General features: G+C 44.6%; 1 protein-coding gene across 2 annotated transcripts in view; it reads right to left on the bottom strand.

The window, feature by feature from the left end:
• The window catches only part of Sppl3 (signal peptide peptidase like 3), a 94,450-nt gene that overhangs the window by 24,149 nt on the left and 53,466 nt on the right, over positions 1 to 16,835 (bottom strand). For both annotated transcript variants that reach the window (XM_076922507.1, XM_076922506.1), the window contains exons 2-3: positions 14,593 to 14,670; positions 2,331 to 2,419 (exon numbers count right to left, since the gene is read on the bottom strand). In XM_076922507.1, the coding sequence (XP_076778622.1) occupies positions 2,331 to 2,419; positions 14,593 to 14,670 (167 nt within the window). The remainder of the gene's footprint in view (positions 1 to 2,330; positions 2,420 to 14,592; positions 14,671 to 16,835) is intronic.

The following is a 16,835-nucleotide window of genomic DNA, read 5'->3' as shown; positions in this document are numbered from 1 at the left end:
TGCTTTGCTGTTTCTCCCAGAACAGTTCTTGTTTTTATCCCCGCCTCACGCTTTTTTTTTTTTTTTTTTTTTTTTTTTTTTTTGGTTTTTCGAGACAGGGTTTCTCTGTGTAGCCCTGGCTGTCCTGGAACTCACTCTGTAGACCAGGCTGGCCTCAAACTCAGAAATCTGCCTGCCTCTGACTCCCAAGTGGTGGGATTAAAGGCGTGCGCCACCACCTCCCGGGCCTGCCTCACGCTTTACCCCAATACCGGCATGTTCTCATCTATAGCCTTCCAGTGACACGCCTGTAAGCGTGCACCCCAGAGCCACACTGCTGGGTCCAAAAGCAGTGGAACTTAGCACATAATGCTGAACTGTGTCCATGTCTGTCAACACTCACTCCCCAGGAAATACTAGAGCATTTGTCTTTATCACACTAGGTGTGGCCAGGGTTTCATCTTGGGCCATCTTGGTGGCTGTGTAGTGCTGTTTCAGGCAGTTCGGTTTGTTTCTTCATTTCCAATGAGCAAGTGCCATACTCTCCAGGAAGCTCTTGCACCCTCTGGCTACCGGGCAGAGCACAGTTCCCATTGCAAGCTTTGATGTCTGCTGTGGGTCACACGGCCTTCTCCACTCCTTCACTTACACGTTTGTTTGCTTCCCACAAACTCCTCGACTCTTAGGTATTTTGGAAGAAGGCAACTGTGATCGTTTACAAGCCTCCATTTAGCCACTTTCTCCTTTAATTCATCCAAAATCCTCTTGCCAACCAACATCTTAGCACCACTCTTCTGAGGGCCTTCCCGCAGCCCCCGTGTGACAGGGACAGCTAAGAACCCCAGTCTCCTGATCCCATCCGATTTCTGGACATTAATTCTATGATTTTTCAAAGTGTGACCTGGTTGGGTGGTGACAGCAGCCCATAGCTTTAGTCCCAGCACTCAGAGGCAGAGAGAGGCAGATCTGTCAATTCAAGGCCACTCTGACCTACAGAGTGAGTTTCAGGACAGGCAGGGCTACACACAGAGAAACCTTGTTTCATAAAACAAAAACAAATAAACAAAAAAATAAAAGACAGACAGACAGAACCCGTGACTGTCTCCCGCTATTCTTCAACCTGGAGTGATGGGGGTTCTATTATAGGTGTGGCTGGACTCTTTCAGTGGATTTTTCTTTCTTCCTATTTTCTAGACTACATAAAGGAGAACTGCGCTGAATGAACTGTACGGTCAGTAGACTGTCAATCCTCTTGATATCTGGTTCTCAGTGTACTATGGGAAGAGTGCATAGTCTGACAAAGGAGGCAGACTTAAGAAAATGACATGAGGTGTATGACCCTTGTGTGACCCTGATAAATTACAAGAAATAAAACTGAGATTAGCAGGTACTTCCTTCCATGAGACTTTACTAGAAACCCCACATATTTCTCTCTGATTCTGTGATACAGTGTGCCATAGACTATAATCTGTCTTACTTGTATCGTTTGCATATGCTGCACAATATAGGACTTTAGAAATGAAGTTACAAGTGTGTGACTTGGCCTGAAGTACTAACAGAAAATAACTTATGTAATACGTCAATCTGAAAACCAGATTTCACACTGGGTTTAATGTGGTTCTTAGTAAATTACTGGTACTTTATTTCCCACAAAGATCTTATCACTTACAGAAAGACATTCTGTAAACACAGTCTCTCTATGTAGTGCTGACTGGCCTGAAACTCCCTCTGTAGACAAGGCTGGCCTCAAACTCACAGAGCCCCACCTGCCTCTGCTTCTCTCTATTTAAGTGAGTCCTACTTTACTGTCTTTGCATGCTCACTTCCCTGTCTAACTAGGCAAATGCAGTCTGGTTAGGAAGTACTCAGGAACTAAGTACAAGGAGACTGCATTCTGTGGTCTCTTTCCAACTTACCAGCACACGGGGGGGGGGGGGGTTTCATCCTTGACCCCCCCTGCCCCGCCCCTGCCACTATGCCTAGGTTACTGTATGGGTGCTGAGGACCTGAGCACAGCACTCCATGCTTGCAGGACAAGCACTTGTCTGACTAGGCCATCTACCTGGCCCCAAGTACTTCATTATAAAATATGAAATAATATTCCACTGTACAGATAAATAACAATTTGTTTACAGATTCATCTCAATTCTAAAAAAGGTTTGTCTTCTTGTAGGATTTTTTGAATCAGGAGACACTCCTAACACTTATCTCTTCAGGCACTCTCTCAGTTACAGAATCAAACTGTCATCAGTACAGAATCAGCAACCTCACAGAACAGCTAGCAGAGTCACAAGCGGATGGACACGACCTGCACTTTACAGGGAAGGAATGACTGGGGTACCACGCCTTACTGTTATTGGTGCTGTTGCCGTTGAAGGAACCAGAAGGACTGTTGCTGTCTTTCTCCTTATCTTGGTTTTCAAAGTCCATATTAAGAGACCTGTGGGAAAGAATTAACAGGTAAGTTTCAGTTCTGCTTAAGAGAAACAGTAAAGCCGGTCCTGAGACAAGGCTGGCTACAGAGTCTGTTCCTGGGGAGGACAGGATTTTTTTTTTTTTTTTTTGGTTTTTTCGAGACAGGGTTTCTCTGTGTAGTCCTGGCTGTCCTGGAACTCACTCTGTAGACCAGGCTGTCCTCGAACTCAGAAATCTGCCTGCCTCTGCCTCCCAAGTGCTGGGATTAAATGCATGTGCCACCACCGCCCTGCCTCAATCACTTTCTTATGATTAAAATCCACGCAGAGATATGCTGGGTAAAGAGCAAGCACCCTTTGCAATTTTCATACCCATGAGACAGCTTCTAGAGAGGGTGCAGGAAAGACCCTCTCAGAACAACAGTACAAAGCACCTGTGCTTCAAACAACACTATTACAGACAAGCAAACAAGCAAAGGCCACTCATGAGATGGGAAAAAAATACCTGCAAATCATGTGACTAGTGACAGAGAACTTGTACAGAAAAACAAACAGCAAAAACCAAAAGTTAGGTAACAATCTAGGGTTGGGATGGACAGGGCTTGGGAGTCTAATGCACTGAGTTGATGACACTAATAGGGTCAGCTGGTCCAGCACACAGTCCGCCCACACATCTGCTTTTCAGTCTCCAGAACTCTTGAGAAGGTAAATTTCTGTTGTCTAAGCCATCTAGGCTACAATGTATTTTGCTATGGTAGCCAGAACTAACAGAGTACAGATCACGTGTTATATATTCCAACTTGTCTCATATCTGAAATGTTCAACACCAGAAATATCTTAATACATATTAAACAAAGGACATGTTTTGTTGTTGAGGCATCTCACAGATGGCACACTGAACTGATACAGAGTCGTGTTTAAGTGGGGCTTGTGGGGACTGCTCAGTCAAGACTGCTGTGCAACCATGAGTGTGGATCCCAAGAGAGCATGTCAAAGCTGGCTACGATGACACACATCTGTACCTCAGTACTGGGGGAAAGAGGGTGTGTGTCATAGAAGCTAGGTCAGCTGATCTAGCCCGACTGATGACCTCAAGGTTCAGAGGAGACAGACTGGGGAGGACAGGTCCTCTAGCCTATCCATGCAGACGCACATACAACAGAAGCCCACGAGGACGAGTCACGCCCACTGTACTGACATTCATTTTTTCCTGCTTGCCTTGCTCCATTATGGAATGAAGGACACAGCTACTTAAGCTGTATTTGTGGGCTGTTTTCCTCTCTGTGTACCAGTTTTTGTTTCATGAAATTTGAAGATCTTTTATTGTATGACAAGCACTTAGGGGCCCAGAGAGATGACTTGCAGGTGAGTTGGCTGCAAGTCCTAGTTACCTAAATTTAATTCCTGGATCCTATGTGGTAGAATAAGAGAACTTGTTCCTGCAACCTGTACACACACACACACACACACACACACACACACACACACCCATGAGTGAGAAGAGAAAGAATAAATAGTACTAAACAAATCTAGACTATTCAGTATCTAACACTCATCTGCTCTGCTTGCATACATTTGGGGTTGTATATTTACTTTTAGATTTTCCAGAGGAAGATGCTCAGCAGGATTTGCCTTAACTGCCTCCTGGCAGTTGGTCCTAGAGGACAAACTGTCACTTCCAATTAGGCATATTAAGCAATAAAACACCTAGAGACCAAAGAGCCTACATTCCAGTTTAAAAGTGACTTCTCTGCTATGGCAGGTGTGGTAATTTTCAGTGTATGATGCATTCCTCTGTCCTTTCTTTCTGTGTGCATTAGTCTCATGAAAGAGCTCATTGGATGGTGCAGGTCTAGACTGGCTGCAGAGTTTAGGAACGTGTTACACAATGGAACACAAAGACTGGTTCTTCCCTGTAGGTGTGCATAGGAAAACATGCACTAATTTGTGTTTTCAGACCCACTTATGAACATATCAACAGGTACATCTATGCGTCCCCGATGCTTCTCTGACCCTGTGGCAGCTGGGGAACTTTACAAGAACCCTTACTCACATCTCTGCTGGGCTAGCTTCTACCCCACCTCTGGCAGCTGACTCTGGGCTGGCAAGTTGCCAGCTGTCTTTTGGTCTTACTAGAGGCATGGATGTTACATACAGCCTCTCTCAGAAGGTGGAAGAAAAGAGCCTGGTGCTGAGGTCAGTGCCAGCCAGCATTTAACTCTTCCAATTCATTATTAGCTGAGGGCTATTAGAAACTACTTTTAGCACATGTCTTTAATACCAGCACTCAGGATTCAGAGGCAGTTGGACCTCTGAGTTCAAGATCGAGTTCCAAGACAACCAGGGCTGTGCAGAAAAAATGTCTAGAAGAACCCCCTGCCTTTGCCCCCCAAAAGCCAAAGAAATGACTCAACAGTTGAGGCTCTTGCAGAGTTGAGTTTTTAGTGTCTTCTGTGGCGTGTGTGGTGGCTGATAACAACCCATAACTACAACTACAGGGGATCTGATGTGTTTTTCTCTACTCTGTTGGATGAACAGACAGATGGACTCGTGCATGCACACGCACACACAGACACACACAGACACATACTTTTCAAAGAATTATTTTCAAATGAACTGGCCAAGCAAAGCTGGCACATGTTGTCTTGCTGCCAGTACTGCTGCAGAGATCGTGTCAAAGGCAGCAGCTGAGGTGCTATGGAGTCGGTCACCCTCCCTTGCCCCGCAAGACAGGGTTCCTCTGTATACACCAGACTGGCCTTGAACTCACAGACACCTGCCTGCCTCTGCCTCCTGATGCTGGGAAGTTGTATGTAGTAACTACTCTGAGCTTCTGTTTGCCTCAGTCTTACTGGACATCAAGCCTTGTTTGATCTTGGGGTTTACCACTATACAACACAAGAAATCTACATAAGCAAAGTAGAGGGCTGTGTTTTTGTACCAGGTGGGAAGTGTTCTATCTTCCAGCTTTACAGAGTTCCATCACTGGGCCTGGGTTGGGATCCAGTCACAGCCTAGTACACTTGCACAGCTGACAGCAGACTTCAGCTGTTTAAATACTGCCTTTGTGGAAGGACTTCTGTCTTAGGGCATCAGGATGACTGTGAACTTACCTGGTAACTTATTAACTCTACAGACAGCCCAGTGCCTGGCTAGCCCTGTAACAGTCTGCTCTGTCTGCACAGGAGACCACCCTCATCACCCAGCCCTGTCTCACCACCATAGTCTTCTTGTTACTGATCTACAACATGATATGATGCCTATACACCAAACTATTATTACTACACACTCCATTCAAACTGCAGCCAGGCTATCTGCTTAACAAAGAGTACATCTGGGTTACAGAAACCAGTTTAAAGGAGAAAACTCAGCACGTCCAGAGCCACATAAATATGAAAGGGAGAATCAACTCCACCAACATGTTCTCCACATACGTCACAAACAAAATTACTCACAAATATATAAACAAGAAGAAAGTAAAAAATGATCAGTAGAGAGAAGGAATTGGACATGGTGGAAGCACATGCCCAAAATCCCAGCAGCTGGGGGCTGAGGCAAGGCAATTCCAAGTTTGCATCACAAGTCCGAACCAGCCAGGGTTATATGATGAGATCCTGTGTTCAAAAAAAGACCCAAACAAATGCTTTGATTTCTACTTGATACCAACTCTGACTCAACAGAAGAAGCAGGAGGTCAAGCTTTAAGAGATGCATGACTATACAATTAGTGATGCACACAGTCAGCATTCAAGACAGGAAATGGCAAGTTTGAGGACAGCCTGGGCTATACAGCAAAGAAATCCTGTCCTTGACCAAGAGACTCATCAGCAGTGCATATAAGAGGGTAGTCTTCTGATCAAGTAGCTGGAAACATTCTGAGCCTCAAAATAATGACAGTAGAGAACTGAGTTTTTTGTTTGTTTGTTTTGGGGAGAGGATGAGGACAATGTGAGACAGGGTTAGTCTTACTATGTAACCAAACATGTTCTTCAACTTCTGACCCTCCTGCCTCCGTCTCCTCATGCTCAGTTTATAACAGCTAACCTTAACTATACTCATACTGGTCAGGTGCTGGGCTGGCATGTGGTACAATCAACATGACTTTCTTTGCTTTTTTCTGGGTAGGAACAACTCTCCAGCCCAAGATTTCTTTGGATTTTCAGAGTAACCCTATAGGTAGGGGACAACCCTCTATGTGTTTATTCATTAGTTTGTCCTATCCCTCTGCAAAACCACTGAGTGTGCTGTGCTTTGGACAGTAAGATCACTCTCTACCAGCGAACCACCGGTGGCTCGGCCCTTAAGGCTCCCGCCCGCAGAGGGCGCCCCGTCTCTTGGTGCACCTGTTCGAGTCCCGCCTCTCCCGTCTCCCGCGTCATCTCGTGGGAAAAAAAAAAAATCACTCTCTACCTATGTTGCACTGAACTGTATCTCACAAAATTCCAATCTGCAGTTTTAACCACAGGACCTGAAGATATAAGTGTATTTGCAGACAGGTTTTAAAGAGGCATTATAGGTAAGATAGCTCTTTTTTCTACTCCTCTTAGGGTCTCACTGTGCAGTCTTCAGTCTGGATTAGCAAGCTGGGATGGCACTCAAAGATACACCTGCCTCTGCCCCACAAGGCTAGGACTGAAGCCTTCAAATGCCTTCAAATGGCATTAGAGGAGGTAAATGAGGTGAATAAGCAGATGTGGGCAAGGGGGGGAAGGGAGACAGATGTGGGTAAGTAGGGGGGGAAGAGAGACAGATGGACCTTCCAGGCACCGTCTACAGGCCTTCATTTATGCCAAGGAGAGGAGTCCTGCTGACATCTTAGATCTTGGACTTTAAGCCTCTAGAAATAAAGTAAAGCTCTCTACTGTCGAGGCAGCCAGTGTGCCAGTCCTTGTTAGGCAGCTCAGAGCTGTGGAGTCACCATCTCATACCAGCTGCTTGACCTGCACCTACCTCCTAAACAAGGAAAAGTAACTAAGGGGTAATCACAATATAAAACATGCATCATGAGGAAGAGGAGGAGGAGGAAGAGGAGGCAGCAGCGGCGGCCTTAGAATCTTTATCCTCTCTGAATAAGTACATTTAATATGTATTTGTTATGTATTTGTGTGCCCCCCACCCCCCCCACGTATGTGTTGTGTTGTATGCAGGAACATGCACCCATGTGAGCATTTGTGGAGGCAGTTTTTGAGACAGGCTCTGCTACTGGACCAGACTGGGCTAAGCTGGCTGATTGTGCCTATTTCCACCGCCTAGCCCTGGGGTTACCCATAGCCACATGCAGTTCTACATGTGTGCTGGAGATGCCGACTCAGACCCTTCTGCTGTCATAGCAAGAGGCCTTGAGCACTGAGGCTCCTTTAAAGCAGGACTACCAGCTTGTCACTGATTCTCATGCACTAGTGTGCTAAGGATAGCTTTCAGAGCACCACATAAAGTTAGCTACTGCAGCTTCCCCTTCCGTGTGATCTCTGGTCTAGACAAGTATGTCTCTGGCATATATACTGCCTCACTACAGACAGGTTATCAAGTCAGCAACCTTTTACATGACACCATGGCTTTATGCTGAGCTGGGCAGAATCAAAGCCAACTAACTAGTGTCAAAGACAACACATCATGCCATGTATATCTGACAAGTATCATGACACTATAGCAGGAAGTAGTTTAACACACTTAACATTTTAGTAAGGCTTTATTTAGGATTTGTTCTTTTTATAAAGTAAGAATTCCTAAGAAGGGAATAGAATGTTACTCAACTAAGGTTGGGAAGATACCTCAGTCAGCAAACCACACAAGCCTGAGGGCCAGAGTCCAGTCAGGTGCCGTAGCCCAGTGTAGAGCCCAGTGCTGGGCTGCAGACAGAACAAAAGGGTCCAGAGTGCTCACTGCCAGTCACACTGCCTGACCCAGTGAACTTCAGGTTCAGTGTGTGCTTGTGTGTGTGTGTGTGTTATGTGTGAGTGGTATATGGTGCATGTCTGCGTATGGTGTATGTGTATCATGTGTGTGTGCATTGTGTGTGTGTGTTGTGTGGTATATGGTGCATGTGTGTATATGTTATATAGTGTGTTATGTGGGCGTGTATTATGCGTATGTGGTACTTGTGTGTGTGGGGTGTGTGTGGCCCTTTTAAAGAGAAAATGTAGGAAAGGACAACAAAATCCCGAATAACAGAAATGCTGTAAATAATTGTGCGTGTGTGTGCGTGCTACTTTTTACAGAGCAGTTAACTTCATGGCTCAGTGGAGGCTTCTGCTATCAGGAAGCACTCCTTATGAATGAATCTCAGTATTCTTTCATTATTATTATTGTCTGAGGATTTTATCCATGTCTGTAATATACTTTGATCAAGTCCAACCCATCCCCCCATCAGTTCCTCCCCAGGCATCTCTTACAGTTTTCTAAATTTGCATTTACTCGTTTCTGGGTGAGTACATGTGGGGGTCAGAGAGCAACATGAAGGACTTAGCCCTCTCCTTCCAACCTGTGAGGCTCAGAGGCTGAACTCAGGTCATCAGGTTTGGCACTCAGCACCTTTTCACAAAGCAAGGTCTGGAAGACTAACGAAGAGGAATCCACCGTTATGCACACCCGTACAAGTATGCACAGGCATCACATGCGTAGGCCAAAAATAAATAATATTTACTAAAATTTAATAAACCCTCAAAATCAGGGTTTTATACATGGCTGGCAAGTCAAGTGTTCTAAACTCAGCTGCACCCTCAGCCCATGAACAGAACTCTTGGAAATCAACTCATTCTTTAGATTCAAAGGATTTCCTGAGCGAAGACCTAGATCTCCTCTGCAGACCCTGCACTGTGTGCTGTGGACAAGGAGAGCACAGGCTTGCCCAAGGCTTCATCACATCTGACAGAATGTGTCGCGAGTTGTTGAGACACGAGTCTGCATTCAGTCGGCAACAGTACATGCCTGGATCAGCACCACGTCTAAGAGCTCAGGTCAGGAGTAAGGGAGAGATCGACAGCCACATGGCAAGACGGCCTCGGGTACTCTGTACCTCAGTCGTCTGCACCAGACCTTGCTGCTGGTTGTGTACCCTCAATCGTGACTGAATTATTTCCCTAAATGTTTATACTGAAGGTTGTTGTGAGTCACATTTGATGCCTCAAGGAGAGCCTGTGAAATGAAGCTCGTATGTGCACCCCCACATCCACACACAATCCTGACAGTCCTGTCTAAAGCTGCCATTGAAGCTTCACTCTGAGATATAACTAACAAATTCTCTAAAACTGAGAAATAAAGGCCTCTGAATGGGTATTCTTGTTTTTTTTTTTTTTTTTTTTTTTTTTTGTTTTTTGAGACAGGGTTTCCTCTGTGTAGCCCTGGCTGTCCTGGAACTCACTCTGTAGACCAGGCTGGCCTTGAACTCAGAAATCCGCCTGCCTCTGCCTCCCAAGTGCTGGGATTAAAGGCGTGCGCCACCACTGCCCGGCCTGAATGGGTGTTCTAACATCAGACTCAGTAAGATATTAATTAACACAGAAATTTTAAGAGGGCAGCAACCCTTCCTAAGGCTGCCACCCTTTACTACAGCTCTTCATGTTGTGGTGACATTATTTCATTGCTACTTCATAACTGTAATTTTGCTACTGTTATGGATTATAATGTAAGTACTTTTGGAGATCCAGGTTTTCTGAAGGAACAGTGTGCCACAGATATAGAAAAACATTTTACAGTGGTCAGTTCATCAGGAAATATACAACTATAAATATATAGAAGGAGAAAATAAAATTTCTTCCTTCTAGAGGCCTGAAGGAAGACATGTTTTGTAAGCACTTATCTGATAAAGGCATTTTCATAGCATGTGCAGGACTCAGTTCAACACTAAGAACATAAAGATGGGGACAGAGGGACTCGGATGAAGCATGGGATGCTTGTGGCCCTGGACCTGACCCTCAGTGCTGGGGTAGGGACAGGATGGGGACTCTCAACAGACATAGCACCAAAGACTCTACATGGACAGACACACATGAAAAGATGCTGGACACCATAAGCCACTAAGGAAACGCCAATCAAAGTCATGATGAGACATCACCTGTAGGTCTACATCCACTAGGATAAGAGAGGAAGGTCAGTGCTGATGCTGAAGATGCTGACAATGATGACCACACAGCAGGTAACTGAGCTAATGCCGAGACTGTATCTCAGTCCGGAGTGGCTGCCATCAAGAAACAAACAGCACACATGAACTCAAATGCTCTTGAGGGCATGGGAGGGAACAGGGAGACACTGCACACCCAGCTGGTGGGAATGTAAATGAGTCCAAACACTATAAAAATCAGAAGGCAGGCTCTTCAGAAGTGAAGACCAACACTGCAATACGATCCTGCTGTACTGTTTCTCACTCCAGACTCAAAGGAATATGTCAGCACACAACAGAGACACCTCAACACCATGTTTGCTATGCGGCACATGCAAGTCTGGCATCTTCTTTACACCTTGGAGACCAGTGTGTGGCATTTCTTAAAATGTTAAATCAAAAAATTATCATGTCATCTAGTATTTCTACTACTCATGAGGATGAAAACATATGCTCATATCAAAACTTGTACACAAGCACTCACAGCTGCCAAAACAGCAGCAGCCTAGACAGCCAGAAAAACTATTCAGCAAATGAAATACATAACAGGTTAGGACACTGATGCCATTAACAACATGGCAACAAAAGCAGTCAATGACAGGTCACATCATAAGAGCCCATGGCTGGGGTGTCAGAGCAGGCACAACTAGAGTCAGAGAAATGCAGTAAAAACTACTGGTACCACCCCACACCCAGAACATCTGTGACAGAATAATGGCAAAAGGCAGGTGCTCAAAAAAGTCTGTCTCTGTCCTGTGCACCTGAAGAGTTTAAATGTATGTTTTACATTATGTATTTTTCATAAAAAATTTAAAAGTATTTATGTGTCATAGATGAGTGCTCTATCTGCATGTACACTGGCATGCCAGAAGGGGGCATCAGATCCCATTACAGATGGTTGTGAGCCACCATGTGACTGTTGGGAATTGAACTCAGGACCTCTGCAAGAGATCATAACTGCTGAGCCATCTCTCCAGCCTCTTCCAAGCATTTTTAAAAAAAAGGACTTTCAACCAAACCAGAACAGGAAAATCTCAGCACAGAGAAAAGCCTAGATTTAGATAGTTTCAAAGCTGAGTTCTAGTAAATAAAGAAGTAACACATTTTACTCAGAAAACAGAAGAGAAAAAAATGCTTACCCACTTAGCCCAACTTCAAGTGTAACCAAAGGCATCATGATTTGCTTTCTACAGAAAATGCATTCACGTGTAAAGACATTACATACAGGGACAGCAGCCTAACCATTCCGATCCAAACTCTGCTGCAACAAGCTGTACAGCCGTGTGAGTGCTAGTAACCCGCTGGGCTCCAGTCTACTCACTGTGAACCACAAGGTCCACCAATATGGTAACTCTGTTACTCAAAAAGCATTAAGATCTGTGCAATCCTAAACTGGTGAAATTTTCTGGAAACAATATGGCAGCATGTGGTAGAGAGAAACAGTTCATATATTCTAGTTAATTTTTCAACTTTTAAATGTTTATCTTTAAAAAAAATTTATTGGGGGGGAGAGCGAGAGGGAGAGGGAGGGAGGGAGGGGACAGAGGTGTGAGGGGTGTGGGCGGGGGGGGGGGGGATGCTTGAGTGAATGATGCGTATGTGGGCATGTACCACTGTGCATGTGAGGTCAGAGGACAGGTCTGCATAGCCGGTTCTCTTTTACATGTGTTCCAGGGATCTGACTAGATTTCAAGGCTGGTGTAACAGGGCTTTTATCTGCTGGCCCTAAATGTTCAACTTAATAATGGAGTTTAATCAGAGAGAGAAAAAAAAAAAAAAAGGCTAACAACTCATATCTGACAAAATCAGAGTATAAGTAGCACAAAAAATATTAAATTACTAAACCCTAATTGGATGACTGCAGAAAATAATTGGGTGTGTATGTGTAACAAAAGGTAATTTCTACTAATGAAAGTGGTGTGAGTTGTAACTCTAAAAATGGCTATTTGTTTTAAATTACAAATCTTTTAAAAATGTATCAGTGGGGGAAAAAAGATAAAATAATAAGGTTCTAATTGTCCTAGTTTCTTGGAAGTGGTTATGAATTGTGTCTTAAACTAGGCATGGTGATACATACATACATGCCTTTAATTCCAGTATTCAGGAAGCAGACAGAAGGATCTCCATAAATGTGAAGCCAGCCTGTGAGTTCCAGAGTAGCCCTCAGATAGAGAGACTCTGTTTCAAAATAAGTAACACTTGTGTCCTATTTTACTTTGTTGAAAAAAACCCCACAACCAAAAGTAACTCAGGGAAGGGAAGGGTGTGTGTGGCTCCTTCCTCCTGATCACAGTCCATCACTGAGGGAAGTCAGGGTGCAGGCTCTGAAGCACAGCCAAAGGGAGGCACTGCTTCCTGGCTTTCTTATGCTTTTCTGTTATACAGCTCAAGACCACTGGGCCACCTGCTCACCTGCCCAGGCTGGCACTGCCCTAGAAGGCTGGAGCCTCTCCCACCAATCACTAACCAGGAGTGTGCCCTGACAGTCTTGCCCATAGACCATCTGATGGAGGGTTCTCCTGAGAGAGGCTCCTTCTCTCCCAGAGGACTCCAGCTGCTGTTGACACAACAACCAAACCAAACCGAACAGCCAACCCAGCAGAATCTGGGGCTTGCTGAAGACATCTTTGTGATTAAAATTTTAATCACTGTATATATAGCAATACATTTTTTTTCTACAATGATTGGAATAAAAGGCTGTAAGTTTGTGATTTTACAAAATGAATATTATTAAAGTCCAGACATATTACATAGTTCAAAATCCTTTTGCTGACACATTTATCATTCATGCTGTTTCTAGTTCTTGTTGTTTTTGTTTGTTAGTTTTGATTTTTTGAGACAGGGTTTCTCTGTGTAGCCCTGGCTGGCCTGGAACTCACTCTGTAGACCAGGGTGGCCTCAAACTCAGAAATCCGCCTGCCTCTGCCTCCCAAGTGCTGGGATCAAAGGCGTGCAAAACCACCGTCCGGCGGCGGTGGCAGCGGCGGCTTCTTCTTCTTCTTTCTTCTTTTTTTTGTTTTTGTTTGTGTTTCTAGTTCTTAATTTAAAATTTCCCACGTAGCCTTCACTTTAATTTTTAAATTTTGTGTGTTGTATCTGTAGTGTTTTTGAAGAGTGCATGACATGTGTGCTGGTGCCCTCAGAGGCCAGAAGGGGATCTTGGTCCCCTTGAAGCTGGATTTACAGTGGATGCCTGGGTGCAAGAGCATGTTGTGCTTTTGGCTGCTGAGCCATTTTTCCAGCTTGCAGCCTTCATCTTTACTGTGTTAGCCACTCAGTGACCTGAGTCACACCACCAACCACTACAGCTCCTTCAACTTCGATCATCTGAACAGGGGCATCTGTCTGGCTTCTTGATGATTTCTTTCTAGTCATACAAACCAGTGCTAGGACAGGTGTGCACTCACCCGGATCCAGTCTCATTCCCAAGGGGAGCAGCAGAGACTTGGTAATGTTATCACACTCAACTCTGGTGACAGGTGAGTCACATGAAATGGCTTTTGACAGTCAAAAAGTCTCTTATCAGCAATTTGTATGGGTTAACCTATGTCAATGCTTTTGTGGTAAGAAGAGTTGATTTCTGTAAAAATACAATCTGTGGAAAGGTCTTTAGGGGCCAGGAAGGTCTTTGAAAGCTTCCTGAGCACAGCTGTATTCTGGTTTACTTGCCCCTTCTCTGTCTATTCAAGGCCAATGACTACTTTGATTGAGAGTTAGAGAAAAAAAGAAACTACATTTACTATTTACCATTCATTTCGCAGCATGTGCTCACTTCATTGTTTTGCGTTTTGAACCGTCTTTCTGTTTAACTGTGTGACCTGTGAGAGCAGATCGCCATCAGTCAGCACTCCTCACAGCCTCCCCAGTGACCTTTGCTCCTCGGCTGAGGCACTATCTGCAGACCTATTTTTAATCAGTTTTTATATATTTGCATTAATATGCTAAAGTCATAAGCAAAACTAAGACAGGTTTAGCAGCAGTCAACCAAAGAACAAATATTAGAATCACCCTCTCAAACTCAAGTCCTGATAAACCCATTTCTCTCCACAGAGCAACGCTTCTTCTATCTGCAACTGAACACAGCCCATGAAGAATGTCTTACCTGAAACTACCATAGACTATAAGAAGAATGGATATCAGAAATGTCGACACTTGACTGGAATCCACCAGGGAATACGCCCTAGAGAAATAAAAGGACAGACATTAAATCACAGGCAACAGATTCTCAAGGCATTCACAGTCCCTGCCTGTAAGAAATGAGATATGCATCAGTGTTAGCAAAATAACATCCTTAAAATGAGACATTTTAGATTAACAAAGGGCAGTTCCACAGTGAGCTAACTTCCTAGGACGTAAAGATAGTGCAAAAAGTCACCCCATTACACACACACACCACATTTTATACACGCCTGTAATATAAGTCAGTCCCATGTAGGTTGTCAGTTCAGTCTCTGTAAGCCCCTATGAGCTTAGGTTAGTTGGTTCTGTGAGTTTTCTTGTGGTACCCTTGATCCCTGACTCCTACGATCCTTCCTCCCCCTCCTTCCTCCATAGGTTTCCCTGAGATCCACCTGATGTTTGGCTGTGGGCCTCTGCATCTGTTTCCAACAGTTGCTGGATGAAGCCTCTTTGATGGCAAAAAATCCTCTCCCCAGAAAGGAAATTCATTCGTCCCTTCTTGAGCGCTCCTTGTTCTTAACTTCTTCGGGCCTATGGAATGTGGTGTGCATGGTTCTCCTTCACTTTATAGCTGATACCACTTATAAGTGAGTAGACACATAGGTCAGGACATAGGTTAGCTGTCTCCTTGGGGGACGGAGGGGAGGATGGAGGGAGAAAATGCTAAGACAGCTGGAATTGGGGCACATCTCTGAGACGAACTAGACATCTATAGTGAAATGGAATCTCCCAGGATACATGAGTGTGACCCTAGCTAAGACTCCCTGTAATGGGGGATATGGAGCCTGAACTGGCCATCTTCTATAACTAGGCAAGACTTATAGTGGAGAGAGTGGGACACCAGCCCAGCCACAAAACCTTTGACCTAAGATGTGCTGGTGTTAAAGGGACACAGAACTTGTGGAAGTGACCAAAAACTGTGTGGTCTAACTAGAGACTCATGCCACCAGTGGAAGCCCACATGTGACACGGTCTTGAGAGCTAGGAACCCGCTGCTAGATAGCCCAGACAACTAGGATAGAACCAAATAGACTGACAATTAAAAAAACAGTCAATGAAGTAATTCCTTATAAACATAAATTTGGTGTTTGTTTGAGACAGAATCCCTCTCTGTGTGGCTCTGGCTGTTTGGGAAATCATTACTGTAGATGAAGCTGGCTTCAGACTCAGAGATCCTCCTGCCTCTACCTCCCAAGTGCTGAAATTAACTCTTTTTTTTTTTTTTTTTTTTGTTTTGTTTTGTTTTGTTTTGTTGTTGTTGTTGTTTGTTTTTCAAGACAGGGTTTCTCTGTGTAGCCCTGGCTGTCCTGGAACTCACTTGGTAGACCAGGCTGGCCTCGAACTCAGAAATCCGCCTGCCTCTGCCTCCCAAGTGCTGGGATTAAAGGCGTGCGCCACCACTGCCAGGCAAGTGCTAAGATTAAAATCATACACAACAAGACGGGGACTGAACTCAGTATATCTTGGACATTTGAAACAAGTACACTGGGGCTGGAGCGATGACTCAGTGGTTAAGAGCACTGATTGCTCTTCCAGAGTTCAGTTCCCAGCAACCACATGGTGGCTCACAACCATCTGTAATGGGATCTGATGCCCTCTTCTGGTGTGTCTGAAGATAGCTACAGTGTACTCATATACATAAAATAAATAAATCTTTTTTTAAAAAAGAAACAGGTGCGCTATCACTGAACTATATCCCCAGCATTTAACATCCCCAATATTTAATGGGGTTTATGTGCCAGGTATTCTGAAAGCCACTTGGGAATATGGAAATAATTGGTTCCTTGGTCCCTGCCTTAGTGCATTTTCTAAAATGAGTTAGCTTCTCCCTCTCCTGCTCTGCCCTGCGCCAACCTAAGTGAACGTAGTTGTGAAGTGCTGCATTTTCTAAAATGAGTTAGCTTCTCCCTCTCCTGCTCTGCCCTGCGCCATCCTAAGTGAACGTAGTTGTGAAGTGCTGCACAGAGGAGAGAGACAAGAACAAACCTGCGTGAGGGGTGGGGAGGCAGACCCCATCTAAGAATGGGCTGGAGGAGGTCTCTACTAAAACGGACACACCTAAGATACAGAACCAGGAATTACATGAGAAACTTGAGATGAGTTTGTGCCAGTCAGGAAAAAAAAAAAGCAGAGAGAGAGAGAGAGAGAGAGAGAGAGAGAGAGAAA

This window comes from Arvicanthis niloticus, chromosome 24 (assembly GCF_011762505.2).
Source record: "Arvicanthis niloticus isolate mArvNil1 chromosome 24, mArvNil1.pat.X, whole genome shotgun sequence".
Taxonomy (NCBI): domain Eukaryota; kingdom Metazoa; phylum Chordata; class Mammalia; order Rodentia; family Muridae; genus Arvicanthis; species Arvicanthis niloticus.
Note: the sequence above shows the minus strand (reverse complement) of the source record. Positions and strands in the feature narration are given on the sequence as shown.